This window comes from Dermacentor variabilis, chromosome 4, assembly GCF_050947875.1.
Source record: "Dermacentor variabilis isolate Ectoservices chromosome 4, ASM5094787v1, whole genome shotgun sequence".
Classification (NCBI taxonomy): domain Eukaryota; kingdom Metazoa; phylum Arthropoda; class Arachnida; order Ixodida; family Ixodidae; genus Dermacentor; species Dermacentor variabilis.
Window position 1 is genome coordinate 125,433,697 of NC_134571.1, and position 24,382 is coordinate 125,458,078.

At 47.3% G+C, this 24,382-nt stretch overlaps 1 protein-coding gene across 1 annotated transcript in view; it reads right to left on the reverse strand.

Annotated features, from left to right (window-relative positions):
* Nucleotides 1-19,799: 19,799 nt before the first annotated feature.
* The window catches only part of LOC142579725 (exosome complex component MTR3-like), a 46,431-nt gene continuing 41,848 nt past the window's right edge, over nucleotides 19,800-24,382 (reverse strand). Inside the window, exon 9 of the mRNA XM_075690221.1 lies at nucleotides 19,800-20,413. Coding sequence (XP_075546336.1) covers nucleotides 20,273-20,413 — 141 coding nt within the window. The 3' untranslated portion in view covers nucleotides 19,800-20,272. The remainder of the gene's footprint in view (nucleotides 20,414-24,382) is intronic.

The window sequence follows — 24,382 nt, forward strand, 5'->3', positions numbered from 1 at the left end:
AGGTAGGCGCAAGCGAACAAAACAGCGATGACCTAGAGCTCGTGACTGTTTCTGTTGTCTGCTCTCTCTCTCTCTTCCACTTTATATTCCCCCTTTCCCTTAACCCCAGTGTGGGGTAGCAAACCGGGCGCTCGTCTGGTTGACCTCTCTGCCTTTCCTCTCCTTGCTCTCCCCCTCTCTCTCTCTCTCACTCGTCGCCGATCTGTCCTGCCGTAAGCAGTGTGAGGGGGAGCAGGAATTCGGTTTTGAGCAACGATTACTAGTGATGTGCGAATTCGAATCTGACAGTTCAATGTTTAACAAGTATACCCTTCCCGTTGAACATTTAGCCTCTTTCGACACTTTTATGCAGCCCATGTGTGTTTAGCCAGTACGGTCTCTTGAATGATATTCAGATGTTCCTTTTCATATTGTTCGAGTGGATACGTATAGATTTATGGCAAACTGCGTACATATTGATTTTATTTATTTATCACGAATTCTTGTATTTAGTGAGGGACAATGACTAGTACTAAGAACAGAGTGCTAATAAGTGACATCACGTAGTGTTGTTATAGCATACTAAGAACGACACTACGTAAGATTACTTGGTGCTAATACTCAGAACAGCGTGCAGCTGTAACAGTCTCGCGTGCTTCCCCGTATGTGTAGCGCCGGCCGTGCTGCACGCAACTTGACAGCGCCAACGAGCAAAGAGGCGTGTTTTGTTTGGGTGGCCCATTCCGCCGAATAAGAAGGCCCGCGCATCCTGTGTCGAGGCGTGTCCGGCGAACGAGCCGGCAAACGAGCATGCCCCCCGCCCTCCCCCTACAGGAACGAGCGTCGAACGACCGAGGGTCGTTGCTCGTGTTGGGGTCAGCCGCCGAGTTTGGCTGGGTATGCCTCCGACACGGCCGGCCTGCGCACATACATTTAAGAAAACAACAGCGGGTCGACCGCCTCCAGTGCTGAGAAACTGAACGTTGTAGACGCGATTGTGGCGTGAATAAAACGTGCGTTCGACAACCGTACGATAAGGTTTTGGAGCAGTTGTTCACCCAGTCCTGTCGAGAGCGAGAGAGTGGTTGTGGAGAGGAAAGGGGGCTATTTCTTGCAGTCTTTCGGGAGGGACAGTGCCCTCAGGCAAGGAGGAAGAATAGAAAGAGAAAAAGAAATGCCGATAATGGCAGGGAGGTTGACCGGCGTACCTTGACTGACTACCCTGCGCGAAGAGAGGGCCCTGTAAGTGGGTAAACGAGCGCAAAGCCCGGAGTACACAATCCAGAGGTATCCAGCGTTCTAAAAGACACTTATTCAGGCCTGCAGACATATGAAACCCTGAGCAGCGCAGATATACAGTCCACTACACGGAGTTACTTTCGTACCAGAGACACTGTAGCGTACTTTACTCTGCCTATGTCCAGCATACAAGCAAGAGTGACAGATTTTGGTCACTCCTCTGGCAACCATCAAAGCCAGACCGGCCTCAGAGGGCTTTTACCCGGGTCCTTGCCCCAACCGACATGTGCACTAGCAATGTACGGGCCATGACTCAACTTCTGCACGACACAGGGCTGAACTGAAGACTGTTCTTCGGGTATGCTGCTGCGTTGACCAGCATTTATCCCACCCATATTCTTGTCATCGTCTGCCTCTTGTTCTTTCCTCCTTTCCCCTTCTCCAGGCTGTTAGAGTGCATAAGCTCAGGCTGACCTGTCTGCGTTTCTACAAATAAAATCCTCTCTCTCCTTCTTGTAAAGCATTGGCTTATAACTTGCTGTACTGGTAGTGAGTGAGAGTGAGAGAGAGAGATGTATACAGGAAGGCAGGGATGTTAACCAGTCGATAGTCTGGTTGGCTACCCTACGCTGGGGATGGGAGAAGGGGAAGAGAGAGAAGGGAGAGAGAAGGTGTAGATACGTGTACAGACAGCACTTGAGTTAAACCCGCTCGCGCAAACCAGAAGTTCTGAGAAAACACAAAAGTGCCTGCACTGCCTTCTGAGCCGATGACCGGTCGGGATGGTGCTCTAGTATTGTCTGTTCACTCAGAGGACGATCTTCTAATTTCCTCAATGTGCTGGACAAAGATTGTCTTTGTGCTTGAAATTGAGGACAATGGCACAATAAGTGGTCAATGTTCTCCTCGCATCCGCAAACATCACATGCAGGACTATCAGTCATTCCAATTAGTGCTTAGTAGGCATTCGTGAAGGCAACTCCAAGTTATAACCGACACAGAAGAGACGCTTCACGTCGGTGCAGACCGGCTGGAGGTCTGAGTTGAAGTGACGGGCTTAGTTTGTGCAGTCTTGTATGTACGGTATTCCACTCTGCTAAGGAGATCGTGCGTGCTAGAATGCCAAGTTGTCTCGCGGCGTCGGTCCTTGATAGAGGAATGGGGACGCAGCGGTCTTCTTGGTTTGACGTCCAAGCTGCCTTATCGGCATCATCATTTCCTATGATACCGCGATGACCTGGTATCCACTGAAAATAGATATCATGGCCTTTTTCTCCTAAGTAAGGACAAGCTCCGCGATTTCGCACGTGAGCTGATCGTGAGTTCCACGTCGGAGAAACGACTGCACACATTGCAAGGCCGGCCTTGAATCGCAGAAGACTGCCCATTTTCTAGGACTTTTAGCATTTGAAGCGCGTCGCGGAAAGCCTCGAGCTCTGCATCCTTTGAACTAGGGGAAGGGACTGTTGACCAGTCTACCATACCATACACACAGCGCACATCACTTGCCACATCTTTGTGTTTGCCCGCACATTAGTGAGGTAGAAGGAAAGGTATATATTTCGGCCATGTATCTGTTCTCAGCAATCTGCGTTACACAAATTTCTCAAGAGTGCACTGTAAACGCAGTTACTGTTATAAAGGAGCACATTATCACCATTTGATTGAGACCTGAAATAATGGTAACAGCCACATGTGCTCAGGTTTGATGCCAAATTACCACTCCCATAAAATTTGCTTCACTTGGTGTTAACTTAGGCCTGACAAAAAATATTCACCACGTGCAAACTCATGCGGATTTAGGCATTATTTAAGGTAACAAGCGTATGGGTTCCTTTTTTGTGCGTGAAGATGTGCACCTTTCATAAAAGTTATCTTGTTTACCGTATACAGTCTAGCCCACTTACAAAGAACTCTTCCATGGCGCAAAGATGTGCTTGCTGTAGAAGTACATTTAGGCAGCATTCGCCTTCAATGTAACCTGTAAGGGATTCAACAACTTTGCCCCCATACGCCGCTGCATCTGCTCATACGTTATCAAGGCTATGTACAAAATTGGAAGATGTTCCACGCCGGTGTGGACGATTAGTGGTGCTGTAGGAGATGTGAGGCATTAGAGACATTTAGCTCGTCCGAAAACGCATTGCAGCTAACGGAATACCGTTTACCAGAGACATATAGGTGTTAACAGCCCAAGTCTTATAACAGCCGAGTTGATGGCGCCATCTTGTGCGTTGACTTTAACCAGAGAAAAAAAAGTTCATTGCAGCGACCAACCGTACAATATACTTACCTGCTGCTGTATATATGGGAATAGTAACGTGTATAAGGACAAGCCAAAATTTCTTTTGTATGCAAGGCTGTCTGTGTTTTCGACAATAGCGTGCCTTGTCGCTCTTAGGCGGGGAGGCATGAAATGGCGCACTTAAGCAGGGAATATCTTTGTCCTTCAACAGGACTCGAGCAGCCCCACGTGAAGTGATGCTCCGCTTCCTTAGTTTCCTAGAAAATGCCCGCTTTTTTCAGCGAGTGATGAATGACTTCTGTTAAAACTGCAGTCGAAGGAAATGCCGGCATTTGCAGGCTATTACCGCCGCTTCAAGCCACCACCACCACATATGCCAGAAACATCCTTTGGCGACGAAAAAAATGGCTCAGGTGGCTCAAAAATGGCTCAACTCTTGTGAACCTAGTTACCACGAGCGAGAGGTCAGTTTGACTTGGTTTTGCAAAGACCATGCACACAGTGTTTCATTAAAGTTAGGCCACAGTCTTTCACACACGTTACACAGGCTGCCGAACCAGTTAACCCGTCCGTGAAGTCGCGTTGAAACATGGCCGTCGCAGTCGAGTCTGCCGCCAGCCGCAGGGTGTGCTTTGTCTAACGTTCGTTGTGGGTGCCGTTGCTTGTGTCCACGGCTTCATCTCCTTCTCCTTGTTGTTGGTGTTGCTAAACGACGGCGGCGGTTGCAGTAGCTTAAGGCTCAACCAGACGTACGCGTTCCAATGCGCCCGCTCGCGCCGCACCACGCCTGGGCGCGTACGGCGTCAGGCGCGGAGGCTGTTTCGCGTGTCGGCGCGCGGCGGCGTGGATACCTACAACCGCTAGAATTTTTGCGCCCGCGCCGGAAGCTGCCGCTCGCGTCCGTAGCATGACACACCTCACATGACCACGGCAAGCCAACGTCACTTCCGGAACGACTCTTCGCGCGACGTTCAGGCAAGCTTGCGGGAAACATGGCGGCGGTCCCGGCTGCCCGCTTCGAATTGAATTTGGCGTTGCTTTTGTAAAATGCACTTCGTTCGTAGCAAATGACTGTGTAAACGGCTTTCGCTTAGTCTCAGGCCGCTTCGACGACAGAGTATTATGGATAACCTCGTGGTGTTTTCGAGATCGCTTCTCGTTTCGAACGAGTCGAAGCCTAACGAAAGAAACGTTCGAGATGTCAACGCCACCTGTCGCTAATGGCGCGAAATAGCCGCAACAACGGCATATGGCCTCTGAGATTCGAAGATATCGCCGGTCAACCAAAATTGTAGAAAACGTGCGCTGCTTAGCGTACACTATATTATAGCGTATAGCGTACGCTGTAGTTGCTGACGCTAAACTAAAACTGTCTAATATGTAACACATTGCTTAACGAGGCCGTTAAGCGAAGGCTAGACTGCCTTGAACATGGCAAGCTAGCAACACTGCGCCGCCGCGACGAGACGCGCGGCTACGCGCGGCAACTCGTGCATCGTTTGGGTGCGCGCCCTCTTCCTCCGTCGGGCGCCACGCGACGTCGAGTCAGCGCGGCGTGTGCGGACGCATTGGAACGCGTACGTCTGGTTGAGCCTTTAGATCTTGGCACGCTTCCGCGTTGGCAAGCTTCTCTATAACGTGCTAATCTGACCTCCCTTTGTTCTGGTGTTTCAGCAGGCAACTTTGCCTTTGTTTGAGATTTCGCAGCCTGCCGCCTAGTTATATCTCCTGGATGATTGGATTCAGCCCCTGATGAGCAACTCGAAGTACCTTTTACGATGCAAGTGCTTGACGCTGCAGTTTCTGTTTCCCGACGCTCATGCGCGCCACCAGGGCCTGACGCTACCACGTACGCTGCACTATGCCATCTTGGCACAGAAATACGAAGTATCCTTTTATCTTTTTATAATACGACGTGGGAGACAGGAAATGTTCCAGATAGTTGGAAATGCAGTCACGTTGTAGCGATGCTTAAACTGGGGAAGTGCCCTAACGAACTTTCCTCCTACAGACCGATCGCCTTAGCCAGTTGCGTCGGCAAAGTAATGGAAAGAATGATCTTGTCAAGGATGGAATGGTTCCTAGATAGCAATAATTGCTTTCCTGGTTTTGTGCATGAATTCAGAAGAGGCCGTTCCTCCATTGACGGTGTTGTCGACTTGGTCTCAACTGTTGAACAGGAAAGAAGTCGCCATCGGTTATTTGGAACTGTTTTTCTGGATATTAAGGGTGTATACGACAGTGTACTCCATTATGCAATACTTAATGCAATGGAAGATGTAGACGTCGGTGGCCGGATATATGCATGGATTGTCAGCTACCTCAGTGGCCGCAACGTGCATGTGTCAAGTGATGGCGACACCGGCCAGTACAATATCCATCGAGGTGTTCCACAAGCGGCAGTTCTGTAGTCCAACTCTTTTAACGCGACAGCGTCAAGGGCCCCGTGTCGTAGAAAATCCGGCGTCGGTCGTCGCTTCGGCAAAAAGAATTCCGAACCTAATTCTGAATTACGCATACCCAACCACTCTACTGCCACCAAAGTTCCTCATACCTTGTCTTTCATTTTTAACAAAGGTATTCCTCGGAATGTTGAGAACGGCGCTCACAAACAAATGTAATGAAAAAAAAAATAACCTCGACAACGGATATCGCTTATGTTAGTGCTCCGCAGACTGAAATATGAAAAGTGCGAAGCAATCACAGGAGATCGAGCCACACAAGAGGCCGCGTTTCTACCAGAAAGCCCGCCTTCGTGCATAGCGTTCGCTGCCAGCGTTTCCCGGTAAACGTTACGGTTACGTAAGCTGCAGTTGCCGGGAAGCGTGAGAAGCAGTCAGGGGTCTTCGAGTGCTGTCGCGTTCCACTCTTAAAAGCGAAGCGTCCTCCAAATTTTTTCAATGTTACATTGATTCACCTTGCATGTGAACTTCCTAACAGGCGAAGGTGAAGAACTTCCTAACAGGAGAAGACGAATTGACTATTGTCATAGGAGCGAACGGGGAACAGGTAACGGGGCGTCGCATTAAACTAAAATTTTTACTACGGCGGTTCGGAATACAATTCATTGAGCTCAAATCCCGCTTGCGACAACACAACTTGGAACGATCCTCTGGTGGCCCAGCTACTACCGATCAGCGTCCCAGCGCTTCAATGACGACCATACGGTTGCAATTGCACAGAATGGGCAGGTACGAGGGAAGCAAAAAAGAAAGAATTTCTTGGTTTCGTCAAAAGCCGCTATTGTGCATAAGAGCGTCCACACGCTGACATAAAGAGGGCGGCAAGCGAGCACTGGCTTTACTCTGCAAGAGAGAGAGAAAAAAAAATTCGAGGACGCTTAAGCTTCGCCTTCAAGAGTGGAACGCGACAGCGTTCCCGTCGACCCGCCAAGGGGTGTAAGACAATGGGCTACAGCGCAGCGACTACGCACCCCGCATCGGACGCGGTGAGCGTCGAGCAACGCAGCGTTCGGCGCGACAACGAAACGTGCGCCTGAGCAAGCGACGCACGCCTGAGCCTTAGAAACAGCTCGTTTCTAAGGCAACACCGCGTTCACTAGAGGCGCTTTTGTACCGCGTTGAAGCATTGAACTCTTGGCTCAGTGGTAACGTCTCCGTCTCACACTCGGAGACCCTGGTTCGATGCCCACTCAGCCCATCTTGCAAGTTGTTTTTTATTCATGAAGTGCCTGCTGGGATTTATCGCTCACGGCCAACGCCGCCGACACCGACGACACCGGCTTTTCTGCGACACGAGCTCCTTAACGCTGTCGCGTTAAAAATTGTCAGTCACTTTAGCCTACGCGTTAAAGAGGATGAAGGCCTGCCCGCTCACGAGACATTCATTACATTACTTGACATTTTCATTCAAATGCGTTGTCAATTTCCTATTGCTCGTTTTCTCCCACCAACGGTCGTGGGTTCTAGTATCTTAATTAACTTTATGATAATTAACTTTACCTTAGTTCACTTCGCCTTAACAGCAAAGATAGTGGGTTCGACTCTCGAATTTCACGATATCAATTAGAATCCAACTTGCAGATATGGCCAGTTCGCCCATATCTCCATGTTGGGTCACCGGTTCGAGTATCTTAACTAACTTCGCCTTAATTAACACCTAAAGGTAGTGGGTTCGACTGTGGATCTTCACTGTGTGAATTGTAATCCAACTTGGAGATATGACCGGTTTGCCCATATCTCCAAGTGGGTTCGACTCCCACCAAATGACGTGGGTTCGATTTCCTATGGATTTTGGTGCCATAACGCCGGACGGCGTGACTCCGGACGGCGTGACTCCAGACATCGGATTGTTTCTCCCACGAGCCATCTAAGGCCTTAGCTTTAATGTAATTTATTCGTGACCCTATATTTACTCAAGACTTTGCCACTCAGGCACACGTTCTCCGAGCAGCGCATGAACGCCTAAACAGCTAGCGAAACATAAATGTTAGCAAGCTGCAGTGGTGCGAAATTTGAACAAAAATACACGTCAAGTGGTTGAGTAGTCAGTCTGAAGACGAGCCTTACTGTTCATGTGAAGCCACGTTGCCAGCATATGACTTATACCAGCCGAGGCAACAGCACAATACACCGGCAAACTGTGTGCTCTGAAACATCACATAGTTGGGTAAATGGTAACGGAATTTAACAGAGAAAGCAAGAGTGATTGCCCGTACAAGGAGGGAGCAGAAACGCTCACCGTGGGGTGCTGAAATACCTGCAAAACGACGATGCGAAAAATGACCTCATACTTCGTGCACCCGAGAGCAAGATGGCACGCAAGAACGAAAGCAAACCTCCTTTCTACTTTAGGTTCCTCCAAACATTTGGATCAAATGCTGCTACTTTCTGAATGCGACGTCTTAAGGGAGACCTTCTTTCAGAACCCAGTAGCCTGCGAAAGGCAAGCAATCCTAAGGTTTCCCACTCGCCGCAACGTCCTTACGACATAAATAGGATTACGGGCGCTATAAGCCGGTGACTCTGGAAAGTATAACAATAACATTTTGCCAGCTAACAAAAACAAAATCGGTCGCATGCGTCCCACTTTTCCGCAGCTTCGAATGGTAGCTCGTGAACTCGGTTACAGCCTTGATACGCTTCCCTTAATTTGACGCACTGCCTATATAGTGTTACGTTCTCGTCCCTCCCGAAACGTTTTTGCAGTCCGCGAGCTTCCAGAAGAGTTCACTAATGTTCCACGGCCATTGGACCGTGTCGGCCAGACGTGTAGCTGCCGGCGCGGGGTCGGCGAGCTTGCAGAACCGCGGCACCGTCTACTAATCAAGCGTATCGCTTTGCGCCCTTGTTGCCGGAATCGGGCGACCCGGTCCCTTGCTTGGCGCCCATGCAAAACAAGCAGCCCGTGTCGAGCAGTGCGGGCGCGCTCATCTCCGCGCCTCGCCGTAGGCGAAGGCAAGCGGCTGTGCCGAAGCGACGTGCGTGGCGTGTTCGGCCAGTCGGCTAAGAAAGTTACATAAGCGAGAAACGGGAGGTTTTTCGGAACATCTTGAAGCGTAAGGGCTGCAGTGTGTTTGCCTGCAACTCACCCGCCCGCGGCACCACCAAGCCATATTCGTTTTGGGCTTTTTGCTTGTGCTCCAAACGGTGGAGGCGGGAACACACGCCGGAACTGTGGCATTTCGTAAACCCCAACGTAGACAAACACACATGAAGTCCACAGCCATGTTTCCGCCAATGCAGGCAGTAACAAAACTAAAGAGTACAGCCGCTCACGGACATTTCTTTTGCTAGGCGAATTGAACGGAGCTATACCTTCGGAACTCGAACTCGCAGTCAAAGACCCAGAAGCGAGAGAAAGAGGGACGTGAACGTGGAGCGTATACGCTCTCAGCTATGTACTCCTGCTTGCGATTCCAGAAGCGCAACTTACACCAGTATGGCGCTACGAGTATGGCAGTGAGGCTCTTTGTCGGGGCCCCTCAAACGTCTGCTTTCGTGTCAGAGCGCATTGAGGAAACGTGCAATTTGTTCAAACCGCTTGAAGGCCACGATGCCCGCGTGCATTAAGCATCAAGCTTCGCGACGCCACGAGGACTCCAGACCACCGGCACTTACAACTAGGAGCGTACGCGCCTTAGGTGATCGTATACATCCCATTTAGTCAAGAATTATGATAGGCTAATTAAATATGCTTATGCTTTCAGTAACCTCTGGCGTGCCTCAAGGCAGCGTGCTTGGCCCACTACTATTTCTTATTTATTGCAACGACATAGTTGATGCAATAGAGGCCCCTGTCAATATTTGTCTGTTCGCAGACGACTGGGTCATTTTTAACGATATTAATGCAGTTAATGATCAACTATCTCTTTATTTAGCCTTAACATTCTTGAGTGGAGCAACAAGTGGGGAATGAAACTTAACTGGGATAAATCTGTGCTTCTACGTATAAGAAAGAAAAAACTACTCCTGAAGTTTTCTTATTCTATTGGCCAAGTCCCCTTGGCCGAAGTGAGCGAGTACAAGTATCTTGGAATTACAATTACTAACAACTTAAATTGGCATAGCCACATTGCTGCTACCACCTCTTCTGCTTTCAGAAAGCTATGTCTACTTCGCCATAAGCATAAACATGCATCCCATGAAGTAAAATCATCAGCCTATACCACTTTTGTTCGACTCAAATTGGAATACTCGTGCGTTATTTGGGAACCGTTTACCAAAATCGACATTAACGCCCTTGAAAGGACACAGAGAAGTGCCATACGTTTTATTTTTTCCAAATACGGCCGTAAAGAGTCTATAACTGAATTACTGCGGACAAATGGTTTTCACACCCTTCAAACGAGGCGAAAAATAATACGCCTGAAGTTCCTTTACTCCTTTATAAACCGTAAACTTTCGTTAGATCCCAGTCCATACATAACTCTTTCTGCATCCAGGAAAGCCCGTCATTCCCACCCCATCGCTCTCTCCCCTTACGTTGTCAGGACAAACCTCTTTAAATTTTTTTCTTTCCTCGAAGTATAGAAGAATGGAACCTGATCCCTTTCCATCATCTCAACTTCCCTGAATCAATTCAGAGTCATATTATTAGTATTTCCTAAGTAACATTGCTGTTATGTATTATATTATTTTTCTTTTCTTAAGTTTTGTATTTTGCAATTCAGCCTTTTGTACGCCTATTTTTTATTTGTTACCTTGCCCCTCCTGCTTGGGCCACCCGGCCTGCAGTACGATGCAAACAAATAAACCTGTCAAGGTTGCATTAATCTTATTCCAAGCTACTGCAGACTCTATTGGATGAAATTGGAGATGGCAGAGTGATAGCCCGCGCATTTCCCAGCGAGCTTTCGTAATTGAAGAGCAATTGAATGTTTATTATAAGTGCACCCAGTCATGTCTCGTTTCAGAAGCTCGTTAAGGATATCGGTCATTGTGCCGAGCGGAAGAAGTGTCGGGAAAAGAGAGTCCAGGCGGACAGGACAGACGCTCACCAGCTGCTGAGGATTCATCGAAACCTTTCTAGATTCGCAACCGAAACACGCGCGCGCTGGCGGCTCGCACATGCGGCTCGCACGAACAGGGCACTGTACAATTCCGAGAGGAGAAACAGCACACACGTCGCGTCGACGATAAAGCCTACAAAGCAGCCTGACATCTGGCATAGATGCACGGAGACAAAATCATTAAATGCGCTTTCCCCCATTGTTCTTTCACCTGTCCAGATAACGTAGTCCTTTTTTACGTCAGGCGCGCTGAAGACTCACTGATGCCCGAGTAAGCAAGGTTATCATCCTGAGCAGCTTCCAAAATCTCCCTCTCCAGCCTACACCCTTGGTCCTGCTGATGGCCGACGTTTGCTGAAACATCGGGACGCAGCCGCGTGCCTTTATATGCGCGTGTCGATGCTCGCCGCCACACGAAGCCCTCGAAGAAGTTGCGTGCTGCCCGGGTCTATCGCGGAGACATCGGCTCATGCGGGTGGGTATATATATATATATATATATATGTCAAACGGGCCGCTGTATCGCGTTGTGTTCACTGACCGACAGCATGATTCGCGAAAGACATGCGAAACCATCGCCCATATTGTGATTTCAAATCATGGCCGATCGCTGATATCTGATAGTGAAAGAGATGGTTTGCTGATAGATGCATCACCATACATCGCTACAGAGCTACCTGTCAGCTACTATCGCGGGGGACGTGCCTGCTTGCTATAGAAGAAGCGGGTGCGCAATAAAAGTATTGCGACTGAAGAATGCCTACATTCTTTCTCTTCCTATGATCATTTTGTGTACGTGTGAATAATAAAAATAACAATGTGTTGTGCTTCAGAGATTAGCATTGCCAGGTCCATGTTCTCGCCATGCAGAGTCGCCAGAGTCACGGTACTCGCTTAACAAGTTCAACGTACACACCTTAGTCGGATCCTAGAGCTTAGGCCCTGTCATCAGAACTCCGAGCAACAAATGGACATGACCATACTAGATCTACTGCTGCCGGTCAGCGCCCCAGCGTTTCATTGATAACTACGTTTGCAACTGTACGGATAGGGCAGCTGTGATGGAGGCAAAAAAGGCTGCCGTTCTCGAGCGTAAAAAAAAAAAAAAAAAAAAGTTAACGAGGGCTCGTTGTGTGATCCACGAAAAAAAAGAGGAACTGGAGCACGTTCGCCGCGCCGACGAAAGCGCGTTATGGGCCAGCTAGGCCAGCCAGCGTACCGGCGCGTTCAGCACGAGCTTGCACGTTGTTCCTATGACTGCTGCTGTTGGTGCTAGGAGCCCCGGGCTCGCTCAAGCGTGGCTCCAGGCGGTCACGCTTCATTCTACCTCGGTCGTTTTCTTCCCCCCGCCCTCCTCCTCCTCCACATTCGCTGCTCTCAAGGGGAATCACTACACTGCACGCGAGATTAAAAGGAAGCTCGCCTCCATGTCGAAACCAAGCCACCACGGAGAGGATAAGGACTCGAGCGCCAAACGCAGGAAAACACCACGCGCCCTAAAACTTGTAAAGAAAGAAAATTCGACGGCATACAGATGATTACGGCCAGAGAAAAGTGCGCGGAGCTCTTTTGCCACTTCGAAGGCCAGCGAAGCATCCCCGTGTCGGAATAAACAAATACACTTCGCTACGGAACTTCATGAGCAGAAGACAAAACAGAAAGACGGAACGAAAAGAAGCTTGAAACTGTTCACCCATTGTGGCTTTCATTTCGCTCCTCAGAAGCTGCGATGCTGCGCAATAGTGAACGTGGAAAAGAAAGAGAGAGAGAGAGAGAAAGCGCAGACGGCGCTGCTGCACTACAGCGTCGCTCGAAACACGGAAAGACAGCGCGTTCTTTCACACAAAGTTTCCACGAAGTCTCTTTTGCTCTTTCTCCATTTCCCTCAGCCAGCGCCCCACTCGCTTCCACGACGAAATTACCGAATTTTCCGGTCCACAGCTCGCGCGAAGAGGCCGCCTTCCTTACCAAGAAATGGCGTAAAATAAATAAATAAAATATAAAAAAAAACAGCAACACCAGAAGGTGTGATGATCGGGAAGTGCCACGGCAGTTTTCGAGCGTTGGGGCACGGGCCAGGGAGACTGAAGGGCATGCGCGAGTCGAGTTGCAAGAGTGGGCTACAATAAATAGTAGGAAAATGCATGCATGCACGCGCTCGTGTGCGCGTCAATGTCAACATGCATGTTTATTTGGGCCGCGCTGTCATCGCAGGGGCCCGCGCTTCCGAGAGACGCCCGAATGTGCGAACAAGTGCAGACGCGCAAAGAAAGAATGGCATGCTGCAGCCGACAGGCCCGTGCCACAGAAGCCCAGGCGCCAGCAACGGCCGTGGCCCACATGGCACAGCGCCTCGTAGATTTTGCGTATAGAAAGGAGTGTTTTACATGCCGCTGTGCGCATTCTCCACACCGCAAGAAAACATGTGTGACGGTATAGTCTTCGGCACCCGCGGAAGATTTCTGCACCGGGATTGTACTTCGCATGCCAAGAAAAAAAAAAAAAAGAAAAAGAAAACTGCGCCGCTTTGACATTAAAGCTAAACTTTGTTTCCTGATTTGCGTATCAGTATCTAACAGTATATACATATATATTTCAGAATGGCACAATTTTTTTCGAGATATTCACTTCCAAAGTATGCGACGAAATACACGGGCGTCCCATTTATTTTTGTGCTTCAATGCATAACACGGCGTCTTGCTAGAAAAGCAAGTGGAACAACACTGCATTTTTTAACCGCCACTTTGATGGCGCATATCTAGAAACCCGTGCCATCCTCAAAATTTGTTCAAAATGAATATGCTTTGCACAGTCGCCGGTTAAATTTCGCAAATTGCAATATGAAGGACGGCGGCGGTGCTGGGCCAGGGAAGCTAAGAAACCGCTACAACAAAGTGGGAGGGCAGGTAGATGAATGGCCTCGGAAGATCACGCAGAAACAGAAATAGAGGAATGTCAAAGACTGCTGCGCCGTTCAACAACCCGGTGAATGTTGAAGAATGCGACAGTGACGAAGGGAAAAAAATTTGAGAAGGGGAGTGGGGTGACGGATACGAGGAGGAGGGAGGGAGGGCGCATAAAGGCGTCAAGAACGGAGTTGGCAGTTAATTATGGACATAGGTAGAGCGTCTCGTCACTGCCCGATCGCTCACCACCAGACGGCCGTAGCCAGTCGCCTGGCTGAGTCTCACCTACCCCGTGCTGCTTGCAGCGGAGTGCCTATCCTAACCAAATGTCTCGGCAACTTCCAAAATAGACGGGTGCCAGGAAACACGACACTTTCAAATTTCTCGGAGATACTGGCCCTCATCCGCAGCCAGCTCCTGGCCTACCAACTCTGGGCCGCCCAGCAGGCCTGCGGAGCGGCCTGCTGATAAGGGCCGCTTGCAACAGGCGCGTGGGAGTCGTCCGCTGCGCGCGCCTTGCAGTACATCAATGAAGTTTTTCAACCAGCTGGCCCTTATGTTACTGCAAACTACGGATGCCGTAATTTTCACAAAGGCTTCTAAACAGGAAGCTGCCCAAGCTTCATCAATTCCCGAGTGCGATCAAATAACAGTATGCGTGTCGTGATGACTGAAAGTGAGTGAAACTTGCATCATATGATACTATCGAAGTTCCAGCGCGAAGCTTCGTTCCTGTATTTTTGAATTTAGGATAAGAATTTGGAGGACGCTTAAGCTTCGCCTTTACGAGTGGAACGCGATAGCCCTCAAAGATTCCTGACTGCTTCTCACGTTTCCCGGCAACTGGAGCGTATGTAACCGTAATGTTTACCGGGAAACGCTGGCCGCGAACGCTATGCGCGAAGGCGGGCATTCTGGTAGAAACGCGGCCTCTTGCATGGGCCGCGATGCGGCGGAGGTGAGCGCCAGTTGGAGAAATTGCAAGGAACCGGGCGCGCCGTTGGTTCCTCGCAAATGGCGGACGCCGCGGCTGGTTTGTGAATGGTAGAAACGCTAGAAAAGGCGTTTCTTTCAGTTTTCGCGTAACAGAGCTATGCTTTCTCCTGCTGTTAACAGCGCGAAATGTAGACAAGAGACGAGACAAGAAGACACCCCAAGCGCTGACTTTCAACACCGTTTATTTTGAAAGAAACACGGCTTCTTATAACCATTGCCCACACGTGTCGCAGTCACGTGATCGCACATCATGTGAAACATGCACTTTTTCTTTTTTGCCCTCAAAATAGTGGTTGCACATGCAAGAGCTCAAGTTCTTTTTTGTCAGTAACAAGGACGGCATGCTAACGCATTGGTCACGAAGTCTGGTAATCTCGGCTGCCTCAATTATCTCCCGGACCAGCTGGTCATTGTGTTTCTTTAGCACTTCACAGCGTCTGAATTCTGCGGCGCAACCTTTTGAGGGGCAATCTCTGACATGGATGCCTAGATTCCTGTTAGCCTGCTCGACGCTAAGTTTCTGTTCCTTTAGTCTTTCATTTGTGCATCTCGAAGTTTGCCCTATATACATTTTTCCACATTTCAAAGGTATTGAATACACCACGGCTTCTGTGCACTCCACAAAACGATTCTGGTGATTTATCGTGCACCCTTGCTGGTTTATCGGCTCTTCAGCATTGACGCATCGGCAGAGGCTTTTGTTTTTTCGGGGCAGTAAGCACTACATTAACTCCAGCTTTGTGCCCAATCTTTTTCAAGCAGTGAGATAAGTTGTGCACGTATGGCAGGGCCACGGTCCTTCGCTTTTCTTTCATTTTTGGCTTCTCGCCACCTGGCTCGTCAAGGACACGCTCGAGTTTTAGGTTCTTGCTCATTTTTTCTGCAACGGACACAAGGTGCGACGGGTAACCAGCCCTAGTAAGCCGGTCAACGTGCCGACGAAAACTTTGTTCCATTGCATGGATGCACGATTTGTTGAGCGCATTTGTTAGACAAAGGTTTGCAATCGCTCTCTTCACCAGTTTTGAATGCGCTGATTCGAATGGCAGCGGCGCCTTGTCGCCTCTGGGTTCATAGGCCCAGGAAACCTTCCCCTTGGAGAGCTCGAGTCTGAGATCAAGGAATCTCAAAGACCCTTGCGTGGGGACCTCGTGGGTAACAGCAAGCGGCTGAATCGCATGACTAAAGCATGTTACTGCCTCTGAAACTGCGTCATCTGAATTCATGCCAGAGCCACCACACAGAACTAAGTAATCGTCAACATACCGAAAGACTCCCCGGACGCTTGTTCTGGTTAGGGTGTTCTGAAGTAATCTATCTTTCTGGGCAAGATACAAATCACTAAGTGCTGGCGCAGTACATGACCCTATACCCATGACCCTATACCCTCGTGTGTATATTTTACAATGCACTTCCTGTTTGGGCCTGTGCAAAGGCCTACAGTATTGTTAAATGATAATAATAAATATACAGGCGCCGCGTTTCTGGAGGTACACATTCCCATCCCACGTAACATAAGTGGACTTCAAGTATACAGAAAGGAGTTCCAGGAACCCGCTAGTTGAAACCCCGGAGGCATTCTGAAAAGCGACAGCACCGTGTGCTGTGCTGGTTATAAGTGGTTATAAGAAGTCGTGTTTCTCTCAAAATAAACGTTGTTGAAAGTCAGCGCTTGTGGTGTCTTCTTGTCTTGTCTCTTGTCTACATTTTGCGCTGTTAACAGCAGGATGGAAAACCAACAAGCCCAAGCTGCTATTCTAGCGAAATATGTTTTCTCGTATAGTGAAATTAGAATCTGAGAGCTATCATGTCTGTAGATTGTAAGTCATAGTTTATGATTTTTTCCACGTATTTTAGATTGACAAATTCAATTAGTTCAGTAAATTCCTTGCCTCACATGGAGGGCCCGGGTACGGGTGGTTCGAAAATCGCCAAAACGTCCAACACCAGTTTCTACGGCACGAACTGCTTAACGCTCTCGCGTTAATGTAGCATGCTTACAATGCCGTAGGCAAGATTGAGCAATGGGCGACTTGCAAAGTAGTGCCATAGATGGTAGTGCCCGCTGGCATACGATCGGCCAGCGACCTTCTAGCCTCTCCTGCGCCGCTGCGACGAATCGCTTTGAGAAACCAACAATGCGCCTCCTTCAGACAGCCCTATGGCGTCAGTAAGGCTAGACATGTTTGGCGGGCCGAGTATTGTTAGCTGGTTCGCTATCGCCTTCACAGACCAATTGGAGCAAGAAAACTTGAAAAAGGGTGTTCTACGGCATTACGCCAGTCGTTTGAGAAACATCCCAGCTAACTGCAGTGTCATACCAGGAACCAAGATGCACCAGCTTGAGTCAAGCGACACAAACCCTGTCTACGAGGCCCCACTCCTTTCGGTGTGTTCAGTGAAACAAATTTGCGGAAGTGAGTGTGTGAACCCTTGCACTCAAAGGCGGGTCCTTCGACAATTTTGGACGATCCGATTGGCCAAAGGTTGGACAGCAGTTTCCCTGGTCTAGGGATCTAGTGAGGAGAGAGGGGGGACTTAACAGCCGTTTTTCGGCTCCTGACTACTTCGTTTTCAGTCATGCTAGACTGATGAAATGCGACGTTCTTCACCCTTCATGTAGATATTGTAAATAAATCCCGTACTCCTCGTTCTCGATGAGAAGAAGTTCCTCCCTTCAACAACATCCTTAGCGCGGATGAGTCGGAGGACACATGGGCCAGTTACCACTTTTGACATTCCCGACTCCGGCTCTTACACCGCCCTCCTCCGTATGTAGCTGTGGCCGTACCACTCACGACATCTGGCTGGAAAACAAGGGTTAATATCCACTGTTACCTGGACTGCAACTAATCTGGCCTGCAAACAGAAAACCACATGATAGTGCTGTCTTGTTTTTGTTTGGCCCCATGTTTAGCGTTGTTCGTTTTTCCAAGTCTGCACCAGCTAGGTCATTGGCATACATAATATAAATGCATCAATTCACAAACGAAATTTTAGTTCATTTTTTTAATATGATCATTTCTAAAGATAGCATAAGGATGATAGCATAATTTTTATATGACGTGGCTGCACACCTTGCCAATGAAAAACTTTTGTCGGAAGCAAAGTTGTTTCGGCAAGGCAAAAATGTGCATCCTCATTAAAGCAGTCTTGTCCGGGGAGTGCTAGAAGTTTGTCTTTGCATGGTGCACAGCCTACTAGCACTCCCCGGACAAGAATGTTTTAATGAGTATGCACATTTTTACCTTGCCAAAACAACTTTGCAAAACATTATACATTACTTGCCTATATATAATTACTTGCATTTTTACATTGCCGAAACAACTCTTATGTATGTATGTGTGTGAGTGTATGTATGTGTGTGTGTGTGTGTGTGTGTGTATATATATATATATATATATATATATATATATATATATATATATATAGAGAGAGAGAGAGAGAGAGAGAGAGAGAGAGAGAGAGAGGTGATCAAAAAGGAGGAGGGATACTCAGTAGAGGACAAGTCAAATAAATTTCTGGTTATGCCACTGCTCTGTGCTCCTTATGAAGAGTTACAGGGAGACGTACCTGCACATCCACCGAAACGTATCACCACCCAATACCTGCTGCTTCGAAAAAAACAAGAATAGCTTCATGTGTAACGCTGATAAATGTCCCTATGACATCAAGTAAGGCAGCACTGAAACACTTGAGCCTTCTTGGTGCCGACCAGAAACATTATTAACCGATGAGCAGCCTTGCCAGCATCCATCCATGACCTCTGGGTTGACATCGTCATACTCCCGATACCACTCCAAACATGCAAAGATGATCCTCTCAAACATTTCCCGTACTGCTAATCAATGCAATCGGGTGCTATGATGAAAATTGATATTTGTGAATCATTCAACTTGGCTCTCTTGACTCCAGGAAATAAAAGACAAGCCAAGGCAGCTGCTGTATGGTGACCCAGGTTAAAACGTAGAATTGCCGTAAAAGCAAAGAACTAGAGTTCATTGTCAGAAGTATAACAAGCTTTCGCCTTTTGCATCAATATTTGAACTTTCCCAGAGTGGACGGTGCACTGCACGCTGAAGTCACCGATGATAACTCACTAGGAGATGACAGTATGTTTTATAATTTCTTGCAATACAATTTACTTGAGGGAATTAAGGCAACATTTCTTTTGATGCAAACCATTGTTATGGACAGGGGTGTGCTTTTGATTTTTGAAACCGTATCGAATATCAAATACTTTTTAAATAGATTTCGCATAATGAACAGCCGTTATGACAATCACTATAAAACTGTTCCCATCCCAGTTAGAAAGTTTCTATCGTTACATAGTACATTATGAAGCATTCTTTATTAAAAGCACAAATTGAGCATCAGGAGCAAAAAAGTAGTTTCTTTGCATGCACAGGGCTCTTCAGAGAGTGCGAATGGTCGCTGGAGAGACAGTAAAGTATGGCTACCTAAGTGGTGTAGCCTGCTCTGCTGCAAAAGTTTTCATTCTGCATGTCTATACTATGCCCGTGGGAGTCAAAGTTTACCGTACTTTCCCTCCAACCATATGTTTATTTGGACGCAGTTGACGTTCTGAAGCATTTGAAAAGATTAGAAAAATATTCGCATTCACGAATAGTGGCCATTTGATTCAAAGACCAAATTGAATAAGCCACTATTCAATTTGTTAATAGAAAGTTCAGAACATTCGGGCACCCCTACTTATGGGCTAGGAAATGTGCTGATCCCGTTTGTTCATTAATTCATCACAGTACGGTGTGGGCCCGGCACAACTGTCATTAACAGCACAAAGCAGTTACTATAGAATGCCTTCTACAAGCAATAAATTTGGAGTATGATTATGTACTACTGTGTATCTTGCAGCAAAAGTGGTGTAGAACCAAACTAAGCATACAAGCCAAAATCATGCCATCGATCGAAGTGGTGAAACCGGGAATGAAAGGACACATACGTAGAGAGCCCTAACTTGTTCACATTTCATTTGTCACCAAAAGTACATCGAAAGGTTGTACAATACTCACTTTCAAGCACAAGTTACCAAGCCCATAACAAGATATATTGAAGTAACAAAGTTTATCTTGCTGCAAATTTTTAAATTCTCATTTCGATTAAAATAAGGCAATTCAAAGTGGTTTTCGTGTTTCAACAAAGCCAAATTAATAGATATCAACTGTACCATTAAATGCATTCAATGTTCTTCATAAATGAAAATTGCCAATGCATGCATTCAAAGACATTCTGAAGAGTTAAAAAGAAAGTGGTACGGTGACACCACCTCAATGTCTAAAACAGCATCTATACAAACACGGCCAGTTAATGAACCAGCGATGAAGAGACTTCTGTATTTATGGATTATGTACAGTAAAATGGGCATGGCTTCTGTAATTCACACGCTCTAGTGAGGAGTCCAAATTTTTCTCTCATGTCACGCTGTAACACCATCCTCTTCCACTGACAATTCCAGCTTTTTCATTTCTCCATTCAGCTTCTCCTCCACTTCTTTCAGCAGAACGTCTTGGACGAGAGGGTAAATTTGATGACATGCAGCAATTAAGGCTTTCATGTCCTGCAAGAATGGGAAATACGAGGACTACTGTAAATCACAGCAAGTGTTTTTGTTTGTCACGGTGTATAAGATAATGCATATTTCAAACTTCCAGGGGCAACATGCTGGATAGTTAAGGGCCAAAAGAAATGGGTGAATCAGAAGCCCTGCAAGGTCTCACTGAACGTGCTGTCTCCGCAGTCCCCCTGCCCTGCAGGGAACCCTTGCTCACATTCAATGAGATCACCAAGCACTACTATCTGTCGAGAAGGGTATTCCCCCGCCTACATCTTACCTTATGCAGGACGTGGGCGGTGATCCTTCGACTTTTACAAGCCCGTGTGTACCATAACCTTGCTATAACCTTGCATAACCTTGCTATAACCTTGCTCCATGCTATATACCTTGAAAGGTACCCCAGTGCAGACTACCCTGTCTGTGGACTAATGGAAGCATTGGACCATGTGCTGTGGGAGAGCGAAGCCTTCAGCGAGGATAGGTAGGCTGTGCTCTTGGGCAGCCCCGAATTCAACAACCACACCCTGGCTGTCCAGAGTGCCTGTGATCAGGCCGTCAAGCTCGGCTTGGCGGTCCCTACAATTGCGGTCCCTACAGGTTGCGCAGGGTCTCCCCTGCATCTGTACCGAAGTAAAGTTCTTTCACTCACTCGCTCAATTACCTCAAAACAGTGTTAAGTTGCACATGACAACACTTTCGGGGGCAATAACAAAAGGTTGAGAATGCAACTCACCAGTTCTATTTGAGCAAAACCAACAAAAAATAGAGACATAAAGAGGCCCTGAAATACTTCTTGAACATAGTAAGAAAAGACTGCATAGGGCGTAGGGTATTCCCTCGACCTTAACTTTGGGAGACCCTATAGTGCTAATTATTCTGTACCTGTTAAAAAGTACATCATTACTGTAATAAATCCGAATGTGAATTTGTTGTAGAGACTCCTGTGGACATGTGAGCCAAATGTAGAAAAAGATTAAGTTAAATAAATGTGGCCAGCCTGTGTAGGCACAAAGAAAAGAATGAAGACGTTGGAATACGTAGGTGCTACACCACTACACCATGGCTCCTGTCTGAGTTTTTCTAACCCGTTGCTTTTTAAGCATCCATATTTTGTGCTGGAAACCGATGTGCGGACCTGTCCCTGTTCTTCGCATGCCTGACCAGACTCTACTCTCGTTTCGCATTGCGGGCAGCAAGGAATCGACTGATAGTGGATGTGAAGATTGGTGCAGGTGCAAGGAAATCAGCCAGCTTCGACACTATCCAGATGGGTTGACTTAAAGGCAAACAATCTGCACGATGGGCTCAGAACACTAAGATCATTCAGGCAGCCTGATCCTCGCTTGATTCTTCCAACACCGACACTGCAAAACTCTCAGCTGTTCAAAATCGTCTGTCTGCGAGCAACAACAAGCTTTTACAGATTAATACCCAAATTGAGGAATATGTTCCCTCCGAACAGCTCAAACACGAGTATATTGCTGCAGCAGAATATAGCGATCAAGCAATTGGCATGCTTGCTGAGCTTCGTTGCCGAATCACTCAGATAGAACGAATACAACGCATACAATCCCAAGCTTCGAGTGCAGAAGGCATAGCCATATTGCCCGCTAGAGATTTGTGGGTCCCTGATTGCCACAGCTGCATAATTTCAGCGTTCGAGGGGGACATCAATGAGTAGACAGGCTTCTGGGAACAATCTGAACAGACCATTCACCTCCACAACCAATTTGACACCTTCGACTAAATTTTATTACCTTGAAAGTTTCCTGGCTGGTGATGCAGCAGCAGCTATCTCTGGTTTGCCCCCATCTGAATCGTTATGTGCATGCCATTGTGCTATTAAAGGAAAGGTTCAGCAATCGAACATGGATTTTTCAGCACCATTTGATGGCACTGCGACAACTTTCGAGCCTAAACTTGGCCAACGACATAACTCGTCTTCGAATGTTATATGACGTGACACAGCTAAACATCCACTGTCTGGGTGCACATAATGTGCCATCTCCGAAATTCTCAGCGATGCTCATGAACATCCCATAACAGTCTCTACCTCACAATGTCATTCTCAGTTCTACACGAGAAAAACGATGCCACGCTTTAAAGTCACAGTCATTTGACAGTCCCTTTACACTAGCCTCTGAGTCAGTTGCACAAGCAGTTACATCAGACCCTGAAATGAACGATCTGCTCCAGTTTATACGAGTGGAACTGGAAAGCTGAGAAAAATGCACATCACCATCTCGGCAACCCACCGTAGAGGAGTGTAAGAACAGGCGACTTAGCTTTACCCCTATGGCATCTGTTTTCCACGCTTCATCTGCTGCAAGATTGGAATATTTCTTCTGTCACACTCATCAACATGGGACGTGCAGCTGCAATGCAGATATACCTTTTGCTGTCAGATGAGAGCAGCTAACAAACACAAATGATGATTGTGTTGCACATCAGGAGGTTATCGAGGGAAAGGTTGACAGTCAAGCTCACCTGCTATTCTTGCTGCGGAAGACATGCATCAAGTATGTGTGACCCCACTTACAAGAGGACAATGATGACTATGACAACAACAAGGCCATCAGGAAGCAGCACAGTGTGTTTCTTTTATGACTCTTTACTTCTGTAAAGATGCATTGCCCCCCAACTAATGCATAACAGACAATGTAGTGTATTTCCAGACATTCTTCACACAGATTGTCTGTGACATTGTGGATGGAAGTAGCTGAATGTCTTTAATACAAGAAAACACGGCCCTGAAGCTCAAATAAAAGATGTTTAGAGAGACAGCACTACTACTAAAAGCCTTCAGAAGTACTTGCCCATCAGTAGAGGAAAAGCACAGAGTGGTAGAAGCGCCACTTTGAAATCAGTATAGCAAAGTCATCTTCAGTATAGAAGCTGAAATTGTGCCTGCCATCAGCCAATATGCAGCCGTGTCGCGGTGGACAACACATATGTGCAAGCTTTGAGATCTCAAGGCAAGCTATTGGCGAACGATAACTTAAGTTTCCAAAGACACCTTGGACTCTGTGATTGGCTTGCTAATAGGTCCTGACTACCTATAGCAAGTTGTCAAAGGTGAAGTCATTCATTGCCAAGATGTTCCAGGCCTCATCACGACTGATGGTTGGACAATCCAGGGACCAGTCTGTCAAAACATTCTTTTGAACTGTGGCACTCATCTCATCATCAGCGTCTTACAATTGGATGCTACAGAAGAAGAATCCGCAGCAGAAATCCTGCAGTCTTTCTGGAAAATAGTCTATGGGCCTCACTGACTTGAGCGAACATTCCTGTGATAAGAACCTCATACATTTCAAGGAGAAGGTCAAAGAGTCTAGCGGCAGAAACATGGTGGCACTGCCATGAAAAGACGACTTGAAACATCTTTTTTGGGACAACCATGATACAGCTGTCAGCCGTCTTCAAAAGCTAATCAAAAGGCTCTCTCGGCATGATGGTCTGACAGAGAAATATGACAGCACAAGGCAATCCTTGCAATCGGAGCATGCCAAAGTTTTGCCCGATGTGACCTCCTACTATGATGGACTATATTACATGCCACATCACAGAATTATGCGAGAAGACTCTCTGATGACAAAGCTGTGAGTTGTGCTCGATCTATCATCGCATGTAAAAAGATAGATCTGTTGCTCAAGGAATGGTTGAAAAATGTGACAAACCTAATAGGGGAACAAGTTCAAATTTTTCTCTGTATTCGACGGTTTACAATAGCCATAAACGCTGATACCAAGGACAAAGAAGAATGACTTCGACTGAAAAGCAGTTCAGCAGCAGTCCTGGATATATGCCGGAACACCAAAGACGACTACTTGGAATGTTCTACACAGTCAATCATGCAGTTTCTAGTTCGATCAAGATGGACATGAAGCCTACCATACTAAGAACAAAATTAGAGTTATTCGACCTCCTTCACATTCTCTCACCTTTCGCTGACATTTAAGGCTCTATTGC